This window comes from Urocitellus parryii, chromosome 4 (assembly GCF_045843805.1).
Source record: "Urocitellus parryii isolate mUroPar1 chromosome 4, mUroPar1.hap1, whole genome shotgun sequence".
NCBI classification, from domain to species: domain Eukaryota; kingdom Metazoa; phylum Chordata; class Mammalia; order Rodentia; family Sciuridae; genus Urocitellus; species Urocitellus parryii.
In genome coordinates, this window is record NC_135534.1 from 6,634,965 (window position 1) to 6,658,281 (window position 23,317).

Below are 23,317 nucleotides of genomic sequence, written 5' to 3' on the forward strand. Positions count from 1 at the left end.
CATCAAACTCCCAGATCTCCCTCACAGGTCTTTTGATCTTCACAGAACCAGGCTGGGTCATGCCATCACTCCAAATTGTGTGACTACTCCCATCTCCACCTGAATTCCAAGAATTTGCACACCCAAGGCTCAGACAGGATAGATACTATGCCTTTACCTGCATATTCTCTGCATAATCAACACAGTAAGCAGTCAGTACTTAGTGAAACACAAAGCCAGCTCACAGATGACCACACATGTAACAGAATGAATCAAACTCTAAAGAAAAACTCAGTGTATCAAAGTATTATTCTTGGGGTGAAGCTGTAGTTCAGTAACAGAGCACTTGTCTAGCATATGCAATGCCCTGGGTTGGATCCTCAGTATACCAAAAAGCAAGGATTTACTCTTGAAAAACCAACTCCTGAGGTTAAGTGCTGACAGTATAACCTTGTCCATTTAAGCAGAATAGCCTCAACCCAGAAATATCCTGGATTAGCAACTTAAAATTATCAAATCACTTTTAACAATGAAAATCAGTGTTGGGGCTAGGACTGTAGCTCAGTTGCAGAGCGCTTGCCTAGCATTCGTGAGGCACTGGGTTCAATCCTCACACTACATATAAATAAAGGTATTCTGTCCATCTACAACTACAAAAAAAAAAAATTAAAATAGAAAATCAGTGTTGGGGCCGAGTTTGTAGCTCAGTGGTACAGCGCTTGCCTAACAAGTGCAAGGCCCTGGGTTTGATCCTCAGCATCACATAAAAATAAAGGTATTGTGTCCAACTACACTAAAAAATAAGTATTTAATAAAAGGATACCAACACCCATAAATTTCTCAAAAATTTGTTATTTACATTTAAACTTAAAAAAGTTTTTGAAAAATCAGTGTTTTCTTTTCAAATCATCTCTGAAAAATAATTTTAGAATTCACTATTTTGGGGCACAATGGATTGAATCCAGGGGTACTTTACCACTACAACACAATCCTTTTAATTCTCAAGATAGGGTCTCACCAAGTTGCTGAGGCCGGCCTCAAACTGAACTTACCATCCACATGCCTCAGACTCCAAAGTGGCTAGGATTAGTCATGCATCACCACACCCGGTCCCCCACTATTCTTTAATATGGTATTTTCGTTCAGCAAGTTTTTAAAAGAGCTCTAGTATGGAATGTAGCATATTAAGCCAGTTCAGACTGAGCCATGAAAAAAACTTGTCTGTTACATGGAAACCAGGCTCTCAAAGCAAAAATCTTCATTTAATAGAACCAAGGAATTAAAATTTTTAACCAGATCAGATTGTTTCATAAGGCAAAAATATAAACTGCATGGTGTGCACCTGTAGCCCGTCACTCTTGAGTCTAGGAATTTGAAGTCTGGGCCACAGAATTCAATCAAGAAAACAAATTATGCTCAAGTCTACTCTACTAAGACGTCATTTAAAAACCTTCACTGACTATCCCCATCTAAACAGACTTTTCTACTTGACATGTAAATACTAACTTTCAAAGTATCATTCAATAAAGTATGTGTTCAATGAATACCATTAGTTCCCATCTTTTGAAACTTTCCAACCCCACCCATCAGACCAAGGGGTATAAGTACACATCAGCAATGGGTCTCTCTTCAGAGAAAAAGGGACCAAAGTAGGTATGACTTCTCCAAGAGAACTGGCAGTGGTAAAGAGAATAACCCAGCCAGGGAAGGAAAATTAACCGAAAAATGTTTGCTGGGGTTTAAATGAAAACACACAAAACACCTAGCACAGAACCCACGTATAGAAAATAATTAATTCCATGTTTTCAATAGAGCTGTTCCAATCTCAGCCATCTATGAATTAGAATGAATCAATAGGGTAGAAGTTAACAGAAAATTCTTGAGAAATCACCCAAGTAAATAAAACCAGCTGCTACATCTCATTACAACCCTTTCCTGAAAGTCTTTTTTTTTTTTTTTTTAATATTCTTTAGTTATCGGCGGATACAACATCTTTGTATGTGGTGCTGAGGATCGAACCCCGGCCGCACGCATGCCAGGCGAGCGCGCTACCACTTGAGCCACATCCCCAGCCCTCCTGAAAGTCTTATGCTTGGCATTATCATCAAGTGTTCAGGGTTTGCTTAGCAAATATTGAGACATGCCCCGAGTAGGCACAAATCTGTATGTTGAAACTGGGGCAAAGTATAGACAATAAAAACATGTAGAAGAAACTCTTTTGACAGAAACAAGAGGCCATAAACTGAACAGAGTGGTGCATTTCTATAATCCCAGCGACTCAGAAGGTTGAGGCAAGGGGATAATGAGTTCAAAACAAGCCTCAGCAACCCAGTGAGAACCAAAGTCAGCAAGACCCTGTCTCTAAATAAAATATAAAAAAGGGAAAACATGTGGCTCAGTGGTTAAGCACCCCTTGGGTTCAATCCCTGGTAGCCCCCCCCCCCCAAAGGCAACGGCTCTTCCTTGCATTCAGCCCCCATCCTCATTGTTCAGTATCTGCCAGGTTTAGCACAAGCTATGAGATGCGAGCAGCATCATCATTCAAACATGCTTCAGATTTTAGCAGAACTATACAAATTGATGATAAAAGGAATCACAAAGCATTACTGGCTTTTGGAAGTAGTGAAATGTTCTCTGGTGGGAGCCATCGCTCCATTTCCCATATGACATGAAAGGTAAAAGCTAACCCCTTTTTCCCCCAAACCACTTCCTTTTCTTAGACCTGAATGGGTGGTTAGAATGGCAGTCATAGGGTAGGTAATGACTATTTCTCTAACAGGGAAAAACCTACACCTCTTAAACTAATAGTAAATAGTTGGAATTTTTTTGTTTTTAATAAGGATAGACCAATGGAAGAAAGTCTTCATTGGAATAAGGTGACCTGCCTGGGTTCTTCAGTATAACCTTTTTTTCTCTTTGGCACTTGTTAAGTCCTACCTACAATAAAGTAATGATGATGTTCACCTGAAGCTCAATATATTAACAACTTCACACCCACCCCTTCTCTTTAAAAGTACAAATTAAGAACCACAAAACAAGCCAAAGCAAGAACTCTCTCAAAGCACACAAACCCTAAGTTGAAAAACCATTTATTTCACCGGAAAGAAAAAAAAGTGATTTCAATTCTATAAGGTCTATCCTCTGGGTCAAAAGAAACCCAGGAGCAGTGACCCTCTCATCAAGGTCATTCCCAAATCCAACACCCACAGTGTTGGCAGGAGGTGGGGAGGAAACGGCATAGCCCCCACCACAGTTTCTGCATACAATGAGGCCTGCTGGGAGAACAGAATGTGAACAGGAAAGCTACAGGAAGTACTGAACAACAGGAAAATGGGCAGGAGAGAGAAAAACAAAGGAGAAGGTCTGAACTTAGCAAGGTAAATTAAGGTCCACGGTTCCTGAGGACTGAACGCACAGAGCCGAGAACGTCCCGGAGATGGGGTACCACGAAGGGTGTATTCTCATGCACAACCGCAGCTCGGAATTTCAGCCCACATACATCCCACCTGAAAGAGAGCACAATAAGGGGCTTTACAGCAAAGCTCAAAGGGATTTCCCAATTAAAACTTCAAAAGAACATCTTTACAAAATCTGGTAATTTGATACTCTTTAAATTTACTTGGACTAGTTCCCCAGTATCATTATCTCCAAAAGAGAGCTTGAAGGACAGAGAATTGGGACTGCTAAACAATTCCAGATTAAGGTTTTTCTCTAAACAGTCAATCTTCTTTCATAAGAGGCAAAGACACTTCATTGCTCTTAATGTTAAAATTAGCATCCCCCAGAAAAGGTAATTCCACATCACAAACTGTCATCAGCACAGGATAAAGGGAAAGGTTTTCTTCTAGAGTGAAAAAGTCACCAGCATGTTTCAGTCAGGGAGTTACTGCCAAGGTCCAAGTTAAAAACCATTCAAAGTCTAGACAAAGGTAGTTATTATCAACTGAACAAGTTCTAAGACCTGAGGGCATCCAACTTCACCTAGGGAAGAAACTAACCTTTGAAAAGAAAAGTACTAGGAGGGTATGTGTAAGCTATATCAAGTCACTCAAGTTTCTATTCTAGCCGAATCAGTTATTTTCTAGCCAGTGAACCTGGGCAAATTGCATACCTTCTGCCCTAATTGAAAGATGACAAAATATCACCTACACTGTTCCTACAGTATTAAAGATATCAATGGTAAGTAGGGAACACTCTAGGGACTACTCAAAACTAAGGGGCATTGGGAATTACCCTTAAGTGCAACAGTAATCTCAAAAACTGGAGCCCAAAGGGAGCAAATATGTAAAGAGAATATATTCAAATAGAGCCAAATGAATCATGAGGTTCAAACAATTTCAAGGAGAAAGCCAGAGGACTCAAAGTAAAGCTGGTAGCTCAAGAATATTAAATGTCCACAACAACCTGTGTGAAGATGAAGGGAGTAATCTGCTTATGGCAAAGCTCCCAACCCTGGTTTTAACATTATCTGAGAGTAAAATTAACAGGTGTGGAGTATATTAACCATATACCTTGAGGAAATTAAGGACATTAAACTTAGCACTATGGGAACAGTTTAAAAACAAAAAATACTAGAATGAACTTAACATTTATTTCAGGAATAAATCTTGAGCTGAGCAGCTAAGATGGATTTTGGAGTCTGGGCACTTTTAAGAGATGTTTTCTACTTCTTTCTGCTCTTTCAAGTAACTTCTATAAAACAAACAAACAACAAAAAAATGGTTGAACTGTTCCAGAATTCAGAAATACACTTCAAGATTTAAGATGATGCCATCTTCACAGTTAACTGGGACCTGAGCAGTGATGATCAATTAACTATAGTTATGGCCTTTATAGAGGTCATATCAGACCTTTCAAATAGCAGGAAGCACACAGGAAACTTGGAAGACCTCAATAATGTCACACACCTAGGAAACTCAACAAAGCCTTGGAGAAACAGCATATCGGAGTCTGAACATCTGGGTCCCAGGATCAGTTCAATTATGGCACATAGGTGTGACCCAAGAATCACCAGCATACCATTCTTTGTTCTTCCAGGCACAATCTGAAATGACTCCCACTGCTGGGAGCCATGGGAAAAAAAAAATAGCCAGGAGGGCCAAGGACATTTACTTACTTCAAAGTTAAAGCATTTAGGACTTCTCAAAACTGTGAACCATGCTTATTAACCTCACCCTAACCCTGCAAAAGCAAGCAAGCAGGCAGCCTAATTGGAGCCCTTATAGGCTGCAGGAGAGATGGCAAACCAGAACAGGAGACACCCCACCGCTCTCACCTCAAGCTTTAAAAGGCTGAATACCGCGCCCGATCCGCATACTGCTCCCGCTCATACCGGGCCATGTCGTACAGAGAATTCCGCGCAGCTGCTGAAGCTTGGGACAACTCACTCTCATGCCCGTAACCGTAGCCCTCTCCAACAGTGGGGACGGGGGCTGTAGCGCGACGCAGGGGGCTCCGATCCCGCCCGTAATATGAAGTGGAAGCTGCAGTAACAGCAGCGGCAGCTGCTGCTGCTGCAGCCGCAGTGGCAGCAGCAGCTCCTGAGGTCGGCAACAGGTGTCTATCGTAGGGATCGAGAGAGGTGGAGGTGAGGTGACTGGCCATGGCTGTGTTCTGGACTTGTGGCAGCTGGGACAGGGTCTGCTCTGCATAATTATATGCAGAGGCAGCTGCAGCCGCCACTGCCTCATAGGACCGGGCAGCTCGGCAGCGCTTGTAGTAGGCATCGAGCGCTCCGTACGCGTTGTTGTAATACAACGAATCCCCATAGCTCATGGTGTAAGGCGTACGCACTGCTCCATATTGCTCATTATATTGCTCGGTCAAGTCTGCCACGCGGCCCGAACGATCTATTGGACACTCTTTGGACCAGTGCCCCTCTTTCCCGCACCGATAGCAGCCGCTCTGGTCTCCCATCCCGGGCGCAGTCCTAAGCCGGCTGGTGGACAACTGCACGTGCATTCGTTTGCCTTGAAGAAACAGACGCAAGAAGGGTTGCTATCACTCTTAGTCATAGCCCAAGCCCCTACACCCCAGCCATTGATCATAGCAATGACTTTACCTAGACAACTCTTAATGCATCACTGCCAAAAAAAATTTTTTTTAAAAAGGGTCCAACATATAAATTCAGTATAATGATCTGATTTCCAGCAAAGATCAACTAGATGAAGAAATGTTACAGCAATGCCACGATTTACTACTCTCGCTCAAAAACAAACATCTCATCCATTACCAAATAACACAGGCAAAAATGTATTTCAGTCAGTGGCCAGACATAAAAGATACTCAAAATATGTACATCACAGGTTTCTGACATCTCCAACCTTCACTATCAAGGCGAATTCGATTTGAACAAGATGCAAAAGCCAGTTCCATATCCCTACCACCACCACCCAAAATTAGAGAGAATTAAAAACTCTAAGTATGCCACCATTTAAGACTAACCAGGCCAGGCACGGTGGTGCTCGCCTGTAACTCAGGAGGCGAGTGACTTGAGAGGCTGACACACAAGGATCGCGAGTTCAAAGCCAGCCTCAGCAATTTAGCAAGGCTCTCAGCAACTCAGTGACATCCCGTCTCTAAATAAAATACAAACTAGGGCTGGGGATGTAGCTCAATGGTCGAGTGCCCCCTGGGTTCAATCCCTGGTACCACCACCAAAAAAAAAAAAAAAAAAAAAAAAAAAGACCAGGATTTGATCTAGGACTGACAATGGTAATTTGGGAAAATTGGGAGCTTGGGGGACACAATACAAATTCAAGGAAAGTCTTCTTTCTTAACTGGGTGCTTTAAATTGCTGGTTTTAATCATCATTTTAATAAGAATTCTTTACAATATGACAGCTAATTTTAGTGACCCTCTACTTGGTGAAAGGAAAACAGGCCAAGTTGTTCACAAAAACTTCAATTTCTAGAAAGAATTACAAACCATGGAAGAAAAGGGGGATAAGAAAAGTGGAAAATGGAGAATAAATTAGTAGACCAAACTACTCAGTTCAGCAAGATTAAAGTGCTTTCTCTCCTTCAAGAAAGACAGAGTCTAATATACACCTAATACTATTTTTCTTTGAAAATCACAATTTGAATTCTGAAAATAAAAAAAACTAACAAAAGCGGAAAGTTTTTTGGAAAAGTTAAAACTTCTAAATCTCTTCAGATATGCAATGCCCACCTAACAAGATCTACCGATTTACTGATAAGCAAAAATTCAGAAGGGATCCAAGTGAAAAGTCTCCAATGCAACTAGCTACAAGCACCCAAACATACAGATGTTAATGAGGTGAATGGTTAGAACCAAGGAGGAGTCAATAGATGGGTCTTCTAATGAGGAAAAATGGTAAATACATAATTTTACCTGCAAAATTAAAGTCAGATTACAGGAGACTTCTAGGTGGAGGAGGAACCCAAATAAAAGAAAGAAAAGTCTGTTTTAACATTACATCTGGTTAAGTCCACGGTCATTAAAAGAATTAAGGCAATTAAGTACTTAAATACCTTGAAGTGCTAGCCTGTGTCTGGCATTTGCCCAGGCGACCACTTTGGCAGGTAACAAATACAGGGAAAGTAAGTGCAATCAAGAAACCAACTATGTAGTTCAAAACATAGATGTTATTAACAAATGCACTGATGATCTGTGGATTTGTCAATTCTAATGCCAGAAAAAGACCTAAATCTTAAAAAATATCTAGAATCAACTTCTTTGAGTGGGCAAACAATAGAGGATATACGCAACACTAAGAAACTGAAATGGAAAAAGGCCAGTCTAGTATTTATCACTACTCAACACACTCACATAACTTACTAGAAAGAGTAATGCCAGGCAAAATGACTGCTTGAGCCCAGGAGTTCCAGGCCAGCATGAAAACACAGCAAGACACCCTGCACCTACAGCCCACCCCCACAAAAAAAAAAAAAAAAAAAAAAAAGGAAAGAAAAAAAGAAGGACTGGGAATGTAGTTCAGTGGTACAATGCTTGCCTAGTGTGTATAAAGTCCTGGGCTTGATCCCCAGCACCACCAAAACCAAAAAGAAATGAATGGGTTACACTAAAGAATATACAGAAAAAATAATCATAGATTATATCAGAACTAACCTAGAGATCAAATGATCAGATAAAAAAAAATCACTTGTCCTGAATAGATCACATGTCCTCCCCTTACCCATGGAACTGCTACTAGGAGACACTGCTTCTATGGCTAGGTTAAAATGTGGAAGTGTCCAAAAATCACACATAACATCACAACCCTTCACAAGAGCAGTCTTTGTTCCCAATTAAGTTGTTGACAAAATAACTCGTAACTAGCCAATTAAAAAAGGAAAGCAACCTAGACCCAGGAGACCTGTGAAACTTTTCTTTAATAATGCATAGTAATACCCATGACACAGGGAACCTATTATATGAGGGAATGATTAGACCTCCAGCTCTAAGGCCCAATTTAAGTAAACTGAACACCAAAGATGGCAGTACTTGCTTCACAATAAGGCAAGTACTCAGGAAAAGAATTAGCCCTTACAGTGTTCATGTTGATATGGTTAAAAAAACAGGCTTGAAATAGTCATGAGTTATGGGAATGTACTACCAATTTGGAATTTAATTACAACCAAAGGGAGGCAGCTTTTGACATTGGAGACCCAAAGAGATGGGAGAAGAGTTGAGAGTTCAGCTGACAACTCATCATAGTTACTATCTCCTAAATGCTACTCTTGCCAAAGGAATTAACAGCATAAACCAAGAGAAGAATAACAATACCTCTGAAATACACTGATAATTCACATTACCACCCATGCGGCCTTCTAGGCACAAAAACAACTCATCTAATCAAGGCTCCAATGTAACACACTCATCTAAGTACTCTATGCACCAAAGATGTTAAGTCAGATCATCACCCCCTCAAACCAATTTTAAGACATGCCCTTACTGCCCCCAAATTCCATGCTTCCTTCCCAAGATTCCCAAAATCAGTCTTAATCCTAGAGTGTTTTTCAGGATTACTACAAACACAATGCAAATGGACTAGACCAATAACCTTTTAAAGACTAGCTATGGTGGGCTGGGGTTGTGGCTGAGCAGTGGAACACTTGCCTAACTCGTGTGAGGCCCTGGGTTCGATCCTCAGTACTGTCACATACAAACAAATAAAATAAAGGTATTGTGTCCAACTACAACTAAAAAAAAAAAAAAAAAAAAAAAAAAACTTAAAAAAAAAAAGACTAGTTATGGTTACTGTAAAGGTAAAAGCTGGGGTAAGGTGGGGAGTTTAATAGGAATTCTGCCCTAAACTGTTGCTTTAACTAGTTCTTCTTATGTCAAATAAGGCATCGTGGTGATACTGTGGTGCTGAGGCAACACAGTGAAATTCTCTACAATGTGCCCTGCTACTAAAAGAAGAAAACGACACAATAATTAGAAGTCTTCAAAAGAAAAGGATTTCTATATTGAGAGGCACAAAAGCCTTAGGGGTTCCAAATGAAAACCAAGTTTTTCCCAGGAGACTTTTTTTGCCCAAGATAAAGCCCTTAAAACTCATGCATTTTCCATTTCATTTTAAGTGCCTCACCCATACTTAAATCCATCATCACCAACCAAGCAACAGCTGTTATCTCTACCCCCAAACTCTTTTATTTACCCAACATTTTTCTGCACAGAGCCTTGTGTTCAGCTCTCTACCCAAAGACAGTGGTTCACCTTGAAACTCTGTGTTATCAAGGCCCCTGATGGCCTCCACTGCATCCTCTGCCCGCTCCATGTGTACAAAGGCATAATCTTTCACGATGTCACATTCAATGACTGGACCATATTCCTCAAACTTGGCCCGAAGCTCCTTGTTGGTGCAGGTGGGGCTGATGTTGCCCACATGCAACTTTGTTGAGGTTTTACTCTTATTCTTGCTGGCTTCCACATTAATATTCACCCCATGAAGCTTGTAGTGATGCAGGTTGCGTATGGCATCCTCAGCTGCAGTTTTGTCCTCTATGTGCACAAAGCCGTAGTTCTTAATGATGTCACATTCCAGCACCTTCCCATACTGCTCAAAGAGTGAGCGGATCTCTTGCTCTGTGGCCTCCCGGGGCAGATTTCCAATGAACAGCTTCACCATTTCGAAACAGCCTGAGAAAGAAGAAACAAAATTTCTAACAAAAGACCTTAGGTTAATGGGGGGGGGGGGGGCGGGGCTCACCACTGCCATCTTCCTTCACTAGCATATGTTTCCAATTTTGTTTCACACTCACATCTCCACACAGTAATCAAAAGGAGATGGGAGTGAAGTAAACAGGCCTGCTAAGGAACCCGCCTGAGAACCTCTAGGAATGAGAACACGTCTAACAGGTCCTTAGTAGCTAGAGTTTAAGAGTTAGATACCTTCAAAGAATGCGAATAAAAGTGAAAATAAATGGACATCTGGGGACACTGAGCTTTTCTGCCCACTAGGTGGTCAATTATACGACAAAAATCTAACTACTGGGCTTGTTGGTTGATTGCCTGCAACTACAATTTGGCTCTTCCTCCCGCAGTAACATTAGCAGCCACCATTTCCGGAAAAGTGGGCCTTGGAATAGCTTTTAGGACCTTCCTTTAGAAGTAACGAAGGCGGGAATGAGACCAGATAGCGCGGCGTGCAGAGTACCGGAAAAGCGTCTGAGTGGGGAACGCCTCTCTGAAGGTACCAGCCTACAAGCGCCTGCAGAATGGAGAAATGCCTGGCCAGAGGGGGGCTTCAGGTTCATTAACCAGACAACAAATGTCCCAGGTCCTGAGAAACTCTCAAGACAGGCTTGCAAATGCTCCATCTAAGGACAATGGGGTTATCTCAAAGAAAACTTCGAGGCAGGAAGCAGAGCCAAGTAGGGTAGGGGGCAGGGTGGGGGAAAGCCAGGTATTCTCGGGCGGGAGGTGTTGGGGGAAGGGCTGCTTCAGGCTTACCGCGCAATGCCGAGGACCGAGGTCGTCTCTCAGTGACGGGCGCGCAGGCCGCGACCCAACCAGGACACCCCCGACGCCCAAGGTAGTGAGACAAGATCTTACAAAGCAAAGGAAAGAAAGTGGAAGGGCTCGGAGTCTCTCACCGCACAGAAATCGGGAGGGCCTCTTCCTCGCGGCACGGACGCTTCTGACAAAACGCTAAAATGGCGGCGGCCGCAGCAGTGACTCTGGGTAGAGAGGGGGAGGTGACCTATCCACCGGATTGGTCGTTCAATAAAGTAAATGGCAGGCGTTCCCGAAGATCCTCCTCTTGATTGGTTACCGCGAACGCCAATTACCTGAGAGGCCGGGAAGAGGTGGAAACGTCAGTAACCCCAGAGCTTTTATGCGAAAGCCAATGAGCACCAACATTGAGAGGCCGAAGCCACTGATTGGGTAAGAGGTCGGCTTGAGGGAGGAACCACAAACGTGGGTTTCACCGGCGACTGGCGGCCCGCCATTAGGCGGAGTGAGCGAGGGCCCCGGTGTAGCAGTCGGTAGCTTCATGGCGCCAACTTTGTTAAGCTTCCACGTTTCGACACTTCCATGTGCACAACGCGAAAGCATTCTGCACTCCACTTTGTCCCCTACTCCAAGTTTCCCCCTCTAAACTCCCAAACGCCACCCACCTCGCATCCTGGATGCTGTGGACCATAGCTTACTCAGACACCGCGCCAGAAAACAGCGAGGACTCCCACCTGAGAAAATCAACCTTCTCAGGCTAGTAACTCGCACTGTAGCCCTGAAAGCCCCGAAGCTGCCCGCAAATTTAAAACTACTTGTGGGCAGTGAAAGGAACTCTGCAACAGTCAGTAGGTCCCGCTTGACCAGGTGTGATGGCCCAAAAGTAGGCCGGCCAGAGGGGAGAGACCAAGTTCCCTCTAGCAAGCAGCCTCCCAGGATCCAAAATGAAACACACCCCCACACCCCCTCCCTAAGAAAAAACGGGAGCAGCAAAGGTTTTTTTTGTTGTTGTTTTATTTTATTGGGTGCCATCAACCAGAGCTGTAGGTTTAACACCCCCCACCCCAACCGACCTTAGAGGGAAGAGCATTGTCACAATCAGCTGTAAACAAATACAATCAAGAACATTCTTCACAGGGTCTCACTCCCTCATCACATTTTCTTCCTCACCCTTTCTTTGGCTGCTTCATTTGATCCCCTGTTCATTAAGCAAGCAACTTCAGTCAAGACCCTTTGCAAAAGCAGCTTTTTTGAAGAGGAAGTTAAAGGGGAAAGGGGGATGCAAGTGCTGGATGTAAAAACTTAAAATATGAACAAAACAAGCCAAAGCAGTGAATTGTTGATGACGAAAGGGATCATCAGGAGTGGAGATGACACAAACAGAATATACTACCACCCAAAGCAGCCACAAAAGAACAAGATTAAGGAATTTTGTAAAGCAAAAGGTGAAGTCAGAGTACTAAACAAAAAAGGTGGATTTTATAACCCAACATGATTAGGAATCCAATAGTAGAAAACTGGTGGAGCTTATTCTAGGGTAGAAAAAGGCAAGGTCCTTAAAAATAAAAAACATGACTTTTGGAGATGTGGTTACTAATCTTGTTCCTTCTCATCTTGGACTGTGATGCACCACCAAGACTGTTAACCCACAGGTTTGGTAATGAAGAAAACCAATTCTAGTTAAAGTGTGTTGAACATGTCTTTTCCAAGGGGACCAGCATTTGGTGGTAATCAAAACACATAATAAGATACACATCTCTCATCTCCTTTCAGTGTGATCTTCCAATTTTTGTGTTCCAGAAACCCTGCAAACAAAACTTTCTTCTAGAGTACCAAAGAATATGAAGTCAACTCACTTCAATCTCTACAAATCTGAGACAGGAATACTCATCTTTTGGGTTGTTTTTTGTTTGCAGTGATAGGGATCAAACCCAGGGCCTCATGCAAAAAGCTCTACTGCTGAGCTACATCTATCTGTAGCTGGAGACATCATTTTAGGACCACCATTCATGCCAGTGTGCAGATACCCAAGGACACTCAATCTAATTACTGGATTTGCCTTCTGAAATCTCACCAGATCTAGTCATAACTTGCTTTTGCAAGTCACCCAACTAACCAATTAAAACATCCCCAGGCTTTTTTAAAACCAATTACAACTGGGAGGGAAATCCAAACTCCTCTCCCTGGACTCTAATACCCTATTAAATCAAGTTCTTCCTGAAATCTCTCAATCTGTTTAATCACTACCCCCCTCTAGACACAAGAGCCTTATTGTACCAAGCTCAGACTGGAATATTCTTTCTGCAGATCCTTTATTGCCACCCCCCCCCCCCCGGCGCCATTTAAAGGCTTCCTCTACTCCAACCTTGCCTTGCAACTCTATCTCATAACACAATGCTATTTTTCCAAATCCTACTACTTGAAATTCTATCTTTTCATTTTCTGTCCCTCTCCTGTTCCTGGCAAATACTTATTCCATACCATATTCCTAATGTTAAAACTGCACCTGGCACCTTGAAGACACTCCAATATTTGCTAAGTTAAAATATAAAAGAACGAATGCATGTGTTAATTTGATTACCAAAAGGAGGTGAGTTTGATTTCCAGTCAGTATTAGATTAAGAACCTGAACCAGGCTGAGGATGTAGCTTAGCATTCAGGTTTTTGCCCAGGATGTGCAAGGACCTGGGTTCCATCCCTAACACTGCAAAGAGGAAAAACAAAACAAAATCCTGGACACTCATCAGTACTGAAAAGATGTATCTTTATTCATAGTAGCTAGTCTAATTTTCCAATCTCCCTCAACAAAAAGTAGATGGCCAAAAGCCAGAGATAATCTATGCTAAGAGATTTTGAGCACTTTGACAAATGAAGCTTTGGGAAGAGAGGTTTGTAGCTTAAGTGTCTTCATATGTATGTTTATTATTTTACTGAAAATACAGCTTAAATTGTGTGTGGGGGGAGACAACTAATCCCTTATTCATCACTCTGAGACAGAATGACACAATGTTTAACAGACCCTTGTCTGGAACATTGTAGATACCATTTTAGTGATTCGGGTTTTGTTTGGTTGGTTTGGTACCAAGGATTGAACCTGGGGGCACCTAACTACTGAGCCACATCTCCAGTCCTTTTCATTTTTTGAGCCAGGACCTAAGTTTCTGGAGGCTGTCTTTGAACTTGCGATCCTTCTGCCTTGCCTCAGCTTCTAAACTGCTGGGATTACAGGCATCACCAACATGCCTGCCTTTTTTTTTTTTTTTTTTTTTTTAAGATGGGGCTCTCACTTTTGTTGCACAATTGACCTTAAATTTCTGAGCTCAAGTGATCCTTCAGCCCCAGATTCCCAAGTCTATGGTCTATATAGGCCTGTACTACCAAGTCCAGACATTTTGATGATCAAGTTTGCTGATTTGGGAGGGAGGTGGGGGACTGCAGATCAGGCTACCAAGTTCCTAAAAGGTAAAGTAACTTGTCCCAAGTCATCCAGAATGACATTTTATCAAAAGCATAAATATGTATAAATAAGCACACCTGGCTACAAACCTTAAACAGGAGGGATAATATTACATGCATATAAATGAGAAATGAGCCTAGACTTTTGAAAGGGAAATGGACAAAATTCCACATGTAAGGGTAAACAGTAATGTCAGTGAAGACTTAGATACAAATAATCTATATTAGCCTCACACCCTTAGGGGTGAAAATTACAATTTATACTCTTAAATCTGGTTCCTGGACCAGAAATGAATTACAGATAGGATAAATGCCCAAATTCTCTATGAATGGTCCTAGGGAGCCAGTAAGCCAACCAAACAGGCTTCTCAGGCCTCTAATCCCCCTCCAGCCATATACCCTTAGCCGCCTATAAAGTTCCTAACCATGCATAGTAACCTTTCTTCTTATCCAACACAGAGTAGTACTGCAAGAGAATAAAGGTAGCCAAAACCTGTGTAGTCCATTGGCCTAAGTCAATCCCAGGCATAACTCATAAAAATTCACTGCCTTCACTGTAACTCAGGTGCTGCACTCACAACTTCATCCAAAGTCTTTGCTCAGAGCTGTGTGCTATAGCCATCTCAATCTATGATGGCTAGCATTTAATGAGAACTTGTCACATGTTCTTATTTGACCCTCTCTCAACACTAGCATACCATAAAGATAACAAGCAAAGTCCTGGATGGTTCAAATGGTGGTTCAATTCCTCGATCAAGCACTTTGTTAGCCATGTGACTTTTCTTCAGTGCTGGGGGTAGAACCCACATATGAGCTGAAGAAAAATTATTTAATCTATAGCCTCAACTTCCCCTCTTATAAAGTAGGTTTAGAAATATCTAGCTTGGGCCCATTAGTGTTCAACTAATACCAGCAACTCAAGAGACTGAGATAGGAAGACAAAATTCAAGGCCAGCCTCAGCAATTCAGCAAGACCCTGTCTCAAAAAATAAAAAGCACTGGGGATATAGCTCAGTTGGTAAAGCATGCTTGGATTCAATCCCCAGTATCAAAACAAAACAAAACCCTATAAAAATATCTAATGTATTTCGGTTGTTATGAAGACTTAATTAACACAAAAAAGCATTTTGTGTGTGTTTTGTTTTGTGTTTGCTGAACTGAATACAGGGCTTTGAGCATGCTAGGCAAGCGCTCTGAACAAATGAGCTACATTCCCAGCCCTCAAAAGCACTTTCAACATTTTACAGTGAAATGTTGGATGACCAAAACAAGGCAGAATTCCTGACATCCAAAATCACATGGCAAAAAGGTAGCACCAGGATTTAAACTCAGGAAACCTGAGACAAAAGTCTTATTCTCTCAGTAGTTAAAGCTGGTTTTCAAATCAAGTCCCACCTCCAGAAAGTATTCTCCAACAACTGGGGATACCACATCCTCTCCTTCCTAACCTAATCACTTGTCTATCATTACTTATTAACAGTTTCATAGAGGTAGGTCATTGAAACTTCCACACTGTAACTTTCTCTAGGTCAGACCAAGAGCTTAGCTACCTGAGCACTGCATTTCAAGCATTATAGACAGATATTTCAAATGATTTACAGCTAAATCTGAAATCCCATTTTATAACCTTTTTAAAGGTATAAATTTTCCATTGCTGTCCTCCTCTATTACATAAATTCCTATTATTACACAGCATACTCGTCCATAAATCCAGTAATGAATATATTTTCATTATGATTTCACTCAACCATGGGAGTCCACAGACTTGACTTGACAAAATGCCTGAAGAACCAATAGACTATGCAAGGACTTTGCCAGAGCTTAACTAGGGGTTATGACTAGTAGGCAACCTACCTGTAGAGACTGGCCCCTCAGTGATAGTCCCATTCCTCCATTACAAAAGATGGGGTCCCAGGCCCACCCTAAACAGAATTTAAAACAAGGTCCAAACTCAAGAGAGAAAGCTGGCAAGGCTAGAAGTCTCTATGTGGCCTTGTTCCAAGAATAAATCAACTAAAACTTCTCCAATGACTGCAAAGTTGTAGAGGTGACAGGTGTAAAGTTGAATGATCAGAAGATAGACTGAGAGCACATTTCCTAAAACATACATCAAATGTCCCTTCTCTCATTCACTAAATCCAACTTTTCCCAAGTTATAGGACCTTGGAAATCAAATTTAAAAAATCAAAGTAGGAGTGCAATATGGGATTAACACAAATGGCACAATTTAAATTAAAAAAGGGGAGATTTTAAAAACATCTGCAAGAGAAAGGAAAATGACAAAATGATTTAGCTTTGTAGCTCCTTCTGGCTTGAAAGCCTGAGGGCTGAGGCAGCAAGGGCATCAGGACCTAAAAATGACAGACAGTTAAGAGTGATCAAATAGGCCAGGTCACTCTGAAGAGTTGGGGCTGCAATAAAGAATGTCAACACTGGCCCTGAAAGCACATTAAGCTTTTTGCAGGAATCATGGGATTGGGACAGTGGCAGAACTCTCACTGAAGATAAAGGAAGATGACAGAAAGCCACATTGACAAAGAAATATTGCAAATAACAGAGGCCACAATCACAGCCCTATAATTGACCCTCAATTTTCCAGGGTAATTAATCAAAGGTCAGCTTGTTAGCATGGCCCTCAGATCATTCCACCATCACACAGAAAAGTAATAAGAAACTTATGAAACTTCTCTTCCCATTCTTCCCCAGTCCTGCAAAGAAATAAAAAGGAGCAGCAAAGCACCCAAAGGCAAAGCAATGAGCAGAAAGAGAAGCAAAGAAAAGAGCTATGGCCCCCGTACCCCCTTGAGTGATCCCATTTAGCATCCACAAATACAAGCTCATGGTTTTAAAACCATATTATTTTTGCACATTTGGCAGAGGGAAGAGGAGATCAAGGGCAAACTACTCTTGTCATAGGCATGTTCATATGACGCTAAGGAGGCAGACAACCCATCTGGACTCTTCTTGACACACATACCTCCCCAGTGAACTTTGCCCTAACAGCCTCCCAAGTCAAAAATCTCTTAAAGCACCCTTTCCACAGGAGCATGAGTAGGTTTTCCTGATATAAACCCATCCAGCCAGTCTTATTTCATTCACCCATCATTACCAAGCCTCCATCTTGTTCTCTCTTGAAATTGTCATATTTTTTGCCCAGGTCCTCAACTCCCAGCTCTGGAGTAAGAGTTTAGGCAGAATCCTCAGTTTCTCATCCAATTCCAGCATCCCCATAGTTCATTTTACTAGCACCTCACCCACTTCCCAGTCTGTTATGACACCTCCAAATATAAACCCAGCAAGAAGACGTCTGAAAACCATTAACAGATGGGCGCAGGCAAAGAAGTCTCAGGTGCTGCGATGGGTTGGCAGGATGCAGGAGGACACTCCATGGTGAAATTCAACAGGCGAAGTACCAGGACACTCTGGCCAGAATGCCTCACAACTGCTTCAAATTTTCCCTGCTCCCTCCTTTCTCCAACCACAGGGCAGCATCAGATAGGGACATTACCCCCACCCGACTATGGCTCCCTTCCAGGTCCCAGCCCAGGTGCTCATTAGAGCCAACTGTCTGAAGGATATACCCCACCTTGTGAATACCACAGCAGCCCATTCCCCACTTAATATTCGAGAAAAGCCAACCCCTACAACCACCCTGCTGGAGCTCAGGTTGTTTCTGGAGAAAAGGCAGGGCAAATAGCCAACCATAGGCAGAGGAAAATGGGTATTATATTACTGCATTTTGGTGTGACCAAATTGAGGGCTAAGAAGTCCAACCACTTGGTCTGGACTCTCCTGCCCTAAAGATGGCTGAAAGCTAGTAGGACGCCAATGAGCTAAATCCCACTGGGCAGCAGAGAAATCATTCTAATTCCCACATTCAAACCCCGTTCCAAACCCACCCTGGTATCTGAGGCTATCTGCCCTTTAGTTGTCATGACTTCCTGGATGTCAAACTGGCTCCTCTGACACTGAGTGCAATCAAGACAATGACAACCAGGTTTCCAAACTGCAAATCGCCCCAAGTTTTATTTGTAGTCCATACAAAAGGGGGGGAAATTAAGGTTTTCTAACACCACCTACTTGGGGAGATGGGGAATTGGGACTGTGCTGCTCACCATCGCTAGAACATCAGTGGTAAGCAGGGATTTGGACACATACCAACTGACTGTCCCAATAGGATCTCAGTCTCAACAGTCTACAGAGGAACAATCAGGGCCCCCTGGACTGCTGGCACAGCTTGGCGCACAGGAAATGGTTAAGCTAACCCTTTCCTGGCCTCCCTCACATCTAAAAGAAAAAGGCGCCGCCGACCTCAGCTGCAGGTTGCTTCCCCATCCACACGACCTTAAATATCGCGCACAAAAATAAAAGGGAGCCAGGAAAAAATAAAAACAAAAGTAATTCCCATTCTGGAGAGATGGGAGGCAGGGTAGAGGGGAAACCGCAGATCTAGAGCCAGTAACAAGATGTGATGCTGAGGCGAAGGAACAAAGTAAGTTACTGCCAAACACTCAAAAGGATGGTCTCCTGGGGAAGGCCCACATGGTAGAGGGAGGGGATGAAAAACCGCAATGGGAGAGGTATGGGCCAGAGTGGTTATAACCTGGGTCTGCACCCTACCTACCTCTCCCTCCCTCCCCGTGGTGCCCCATCCCCAGGATGGCCCTACATGCGGCGCTGGTAGCCAGAGTGCATCTGAGCTGCCCGCAGGTAATCATTATAGGAGCCCGAATAGCGTGCGTAATCGGAATGGGCATCGGGCAGGCGACGGTAATCCAGCGAGGACTTTGTCGGCGAGCGGCGGAACGAAAGCTGCGACTCTGATAAACGGCGGTAATCAGAGAGCTCGGCTAAACGCCGGTCGGAACCATACCTAGTCGAGAGAAGAAGACAGTTGGTGAATGAGACAATTGAGGGGAGGGCTCCAGATGGGCATGGGGGAGATGCCAATAGGGACAGGGAGGGTGTGATCAGATTGGTCTCCAACAGTTTGGTTTCCTTGTGTCAGAAGGTTCTTCACCCTATCCAGGCCAAGAAATCAAGCCTGGGTTCAACTCATTAGGAAACCAAGCCCTCCACTGAAGCCCTCCTTTCCGAAGTGGCCAAGGTGAATTTTGGTCTATAGTCCCAAACCACAAACAAAATATCCCCACCCATGGGTCCTACACAAAGACTTTGGTTGTTTATCAACAGAACGGCGGATGAAAGCAAGGTCCCCAACTTCCCAGAGTGTGGACGCATCTCATAAACTTGCCTTCAGCCATTAAGTGCCAAAAGGACTACTCTTTCACGCCCACCCCCACCAATACCAGGACAACAAGGTAACAGGCTTAAGAATCCCTGAGACATAGGGAAAGGGTATGAGCCATAATCCTGCAGGCAGTGGCTCCTAAGGCACCTGGGCTAGTCTAGAATGGTGACATTTTCCCAGCCTGACTGGTACCACCCCAGGCTGAGCTCTGTGCTCCACCTGAACCCTGGTGACCAGAAAAGTTCACAGACACCGACCCCCTCGGCCTCTGCACACCCCACAGGAGTAAAGGAGAAAAGACCGAGGGAGGGGCCTAAAATTCCCCTCCCATGCCAACCTCAGCCCCTTGCCCTAAGCCCCAGCTGGGGGCAGAGGCGGGGGGGCATACAGTACCTTTTCGACATGGCGACAGCCTTTTTGTAGGGATCGTCGTAGCTGGCCCGGGGTGGGGAGAGGCGGGTACGCTCATAGGGCGGCGGGGTGCTGTTGGCGTTGGCAACGGCCCCCTGGGACATGGACAGGTAGGCTGCAGACGGCTGACCTGCCCCATCGTAGGCATTGCCCGGCTGGCCACGGTAGGAGGCAGCAGCCTGGGGATGCTGCTGGGCAGCATAGGAAGCAGCCAATGAGGCTGATGACTGAGTGCGGTAAGGAGCTGCCAGGGTGGCAGAAGGCTGGGCCCCGTAGGCAGCTGCGGCACCATAGGAGCCAGTGGCCGCAGCAGCCGACTGAGCCCCATAGGAGCCTGACAGGCCCATCGATGCTTGGGCCCCATAACTATTCAGTTGGGTCTGGACAACTGGCTGGGCCCCATAAGAGCCAGCCATTGGGGTAGTGGCTTGTGCAGCATAGGCGGCTGGCTGGCTGGCATAGGCAGCAGCTGTGGCTGGCTGTGCCACATAAGCAGCAGGCTGGGAAGAGTAGGAAGCAGCCTGCTGTGCAGCATATGGGGCAGACTGGGCATTGTAAGAAGCCGAGGGCTGGGCATTGTAAGAAGCTGCCTGGGCTCCATAAGCTAGCGAGGAGGCTGCAGACTGGGCCCCATAGGAGGCAGCCTGAGCCCCGTAGGAGCCTAGGGAGGAAGCTGCTCCCTGGGTGTTGTAGGAGGAAGCAGCTGCACGAACCCCATAGGAAGAGGCAGCCTGGGCGCCATAAGAGGATGGCTGGTTACCATAGGAGGCAAGGGAGGAGCCCTGAGCCCCGTAGGAGTTGAGCGAAGAAGCTGCCGCTGCCTGACCCCCATAGGAGGAGAGGGCTGAGGCTGAGGGTTGGGCTCCACCATATGGGCCGAGAGAAGAAGCTGCAGCAGACTGGGAGCTAGGGCTAGCCAGCTGGCCCCTGTATGGGGCCCCAAGGGAGACAGAGGGCTGAGCGCGGTAAGAGGCTGCCTGGGCTGTCATGGGCTGAGTCCGATAGCCGACACCCAAAGAGGCAGAAGGCTGGGCCCTGTAGGCAGCTCCCAGCGACACTGAGGGCTGGGCCCGGTAGGTGGCTGGCTGGGCCGTCAGAGGAGCCACATAAGAGGCTCGGGGAGGTGAACGGCGCAGGGGGCTTCGGTCGCGACCAAAGAAGGGTGGCGTGGGCTGACGGGCTTGCCCATCAAAGCCACCAGTGCTGTTGCCAAAAGCCTGTTGGTAGTCGAAGGTGGCAGAGAAGCCACCAGTTCCAGGGAATGCCGTATCCCCAGCCCCTGGTTTCTTGGTCTTGTCCCCAGACTGGATAGCCAGGCCAGGCCCCTTCTTCTGACCCTTGGTTGAGAGTTCCACGTTGATGCGCTTGCCCTTCACTTCTTTGCCGTTGAGCTGCGCGATGGCGGCTTTGGCATCTGCTTCCTTCTCCATGTGAACAAACGCGTAGTCTGATAAAGCAGCAGACAGAGGGTTAGCAATTAGGGGGGCAGGGCATGCTACCCGATGGGTCCCAAATTGGATACAACAGCACCCAGCTGTTGCCAGTTACCTCCAGGCCACCAAACCCTCCTCTCCAGGAGTATGTCATAAAATATTGGCTCCCACATAACAAAGCTTCTGACTGTCCCAAAGAGTCACCTTTGACTAGGGCTTTTTCCCATTCTCCCCTTTCCCCCTGCCACTTCACCCAACTCCCTGGTGAGAAAAGAAAGAGTAAAGATGAACTGCAACACAGGATAAAAATCTTCACAGCTACTTTAAGACTAAACCAGCAGACAAAACAAAGAAAGGGTTTCTGGATCACTCAATTATTCAGTGTTCTCATCCCATGCTCACCAAACACCACTGCTCACCTTTGACGCTTAGCTCTCAAGCACTAGCCATTTCTCAGCCTAGATCAATTAAGGTGAAAGAGATTCAATTCAGGCAAGAGCCTACAAAGCCTACAAAGCAGTTCACAAAATTCCTCCAATGTAATCTCCCCTCTTTTCACATTACTTTCCAACTTTCAAAGTACTTTCATGCACACAACCTCACTTGGGCCTTATAACAATCCTGTAAGGTGGCACAACAAAGGATCATCATCTCCACTTTACTGTTGGGCAAACATGTTCAAGAATTTTTACTTTGCCCAAATCAAAGTATATCAATGCCAGGACCAGTTTTAGCTCTTCTATGCCCTATGCCCCATGCCCCTTTGCTACACCCATCTGTCCCTGGGACAGATTGGTGTAAGGTATAACTGTGTAGTATGAAAAAAAAATGTAAGCTTAGAAAGAGAGATTCTAGACCCTATGTACATCTACAAGGTAAGGGAAATGGAAACTAAGACCCCTCCCCCTCAGGCATATTACATCCTCCACCACTTCCTCTTTAAAGGACAGAGAGGTATACCTTATCCTTTGGAGTTCTGTTCATAGGCCAGACTGCACACAGGAAAGACCTGGTTTCTCAGCTGTGAGGCAAGAAGCTGCAATCACTGCAAGCTAGAAGGTCACCCCTGAGGCTTTCATTCAAGACCTGAATGAATTGTGTGAGGAAGAGGAACTAAGACAGGCTATAAATCTCAAAACTGAACTATTCATCTACCACAGAAGAAAACTTTAGAAAGGAAAAAAAATTCTCGGGGTTGTGTCCATACTAGAAATTGTAGAAATTGCAATGGTGCAAACAGGACCTGAATAATGAGAGGAGCTTGTCCCTGAGAAATAAAGCCCTGCAGTTAAAGGCCCTATGGTTATTTTAAGAAAAAAATCCAAATGCTGGGATCCAATCTCTGTCACATCAGTTTAAAAAATAAAAAGATACCTTGAAGAAGTTCCCAACACCCCATTTTCAAAGATATCCTTTCTATGACCTTCAAACAAGTGTCCTTATTTTTAGAAATTTGTTGAGAGCCACAGCCAAAGGGGCCCCAGAAAACTTAAAAACTTTAAAAATTTTCATTTTTAAAAATAATGGAGATACCCTCACTTGCATACCCAAAGATCTATTTCTCCTAAAGAATATTATCTTTCATCTATAATAAAACACAATGTCATCTGTACACACAAACTTGGAACCTTCTAAAGATGATAAAAGAACAAAACGAACTATCACAACTCTCAAGTCTTCAACACTCCCACAGACAAAGCCTGATTCCTTATTTACCAATTATGAAAAGCTAAGCATTCCATTTCACTTGGCCACACAGTACTAGAATTATCCTCTGATCTCTCATCTTCATTCTGGGTAGCTAGCTAAAAACAGTAGCAGGTGGTCTAACGTCTCTAAAAGCAGAAACTGTGCTGACCCTCAG

General features: G+C 44.2%; 2 protein-coding genes across 8 annotated transcripts in view; both read right to left on the minus strand.

Moving 5' to 3' along the window:
* Positions 1 to 23,317, minus strand: part of Rbm14 (RNA binding motif protein 14) — a 76,538-nt gene that overhangs the window by 49,479 nt on the left and 3,742 nt on the right. The window contains exons 2-3 of one of the 5 annotated variants that reach the window (XM_077797940.1): positions 20,003 to 21,467; positions 11,919 to 19,231 (exon numbers count right to left, since the gene is read on the minus strand). The exons of 2 other annotated variants lie outside the window; for them this stretch is intronic. In XM_077797940.1, the coding sequence (XP_077654066.1) occupies positions 19,024 to 19,231; positions 20,003 to 21,467 (1,673 nt within the window). In that variant the 3' untranslated portion in view covers positions 11,919 to 19,023. Of the gene's footprint in view, positions 1 to 3,398; positions 3,486 to 11,154; positions 11,238 to 11,918; positions 19,232 to 20,002; positions 21,468 to 23,317 lie in introns of those variants that run through there. 2 more of the 5 variants (XM_077797944.1, XM_077797943.1) reach the window with 2 other exon arrangements.
* Positions 3,399 to 11,132, minus strand: LOC113188390 (RNA-binding protein 4). 3 transcript variants are annotated; one of them, XM_077797945.1, is made up of 4 exons: positions 11,043 to 11,132; positions 9,664 to 10,086; positions 5,255 to 5,948; positions 3,399 to 3,485 (listed from the first exon to the last, which is right to left on the minus strand). In XM_077797945.1, exons 2-3 carry the CDS (start codon positions 10,073 to 10,075, stop codon positions 5,263 to 5,265), a joined length of 1,098 nt encoding a protein of 365 aa, XP_077654071.1. In that variant the 5' UTR covers positions 10,076 to 10,086; positions 11,043 to 11,132; the 3' UTR covers positions 3,399 to 3,485; positions 5,255 to 5,262. The 3 variants fall into 3 exon arrangements, with proteins under 3 accessions (XP_077654071.1, XP_026252474.1, XP_026252475.1); XM_026396689.2 differs by having other exon boundaries at positions 10,900 to 11,106; XM_026396690.2 differs by lacking the exon at positions 5,255 to 5,948 and having other exon boundaries at positions 10,900 to 11,100.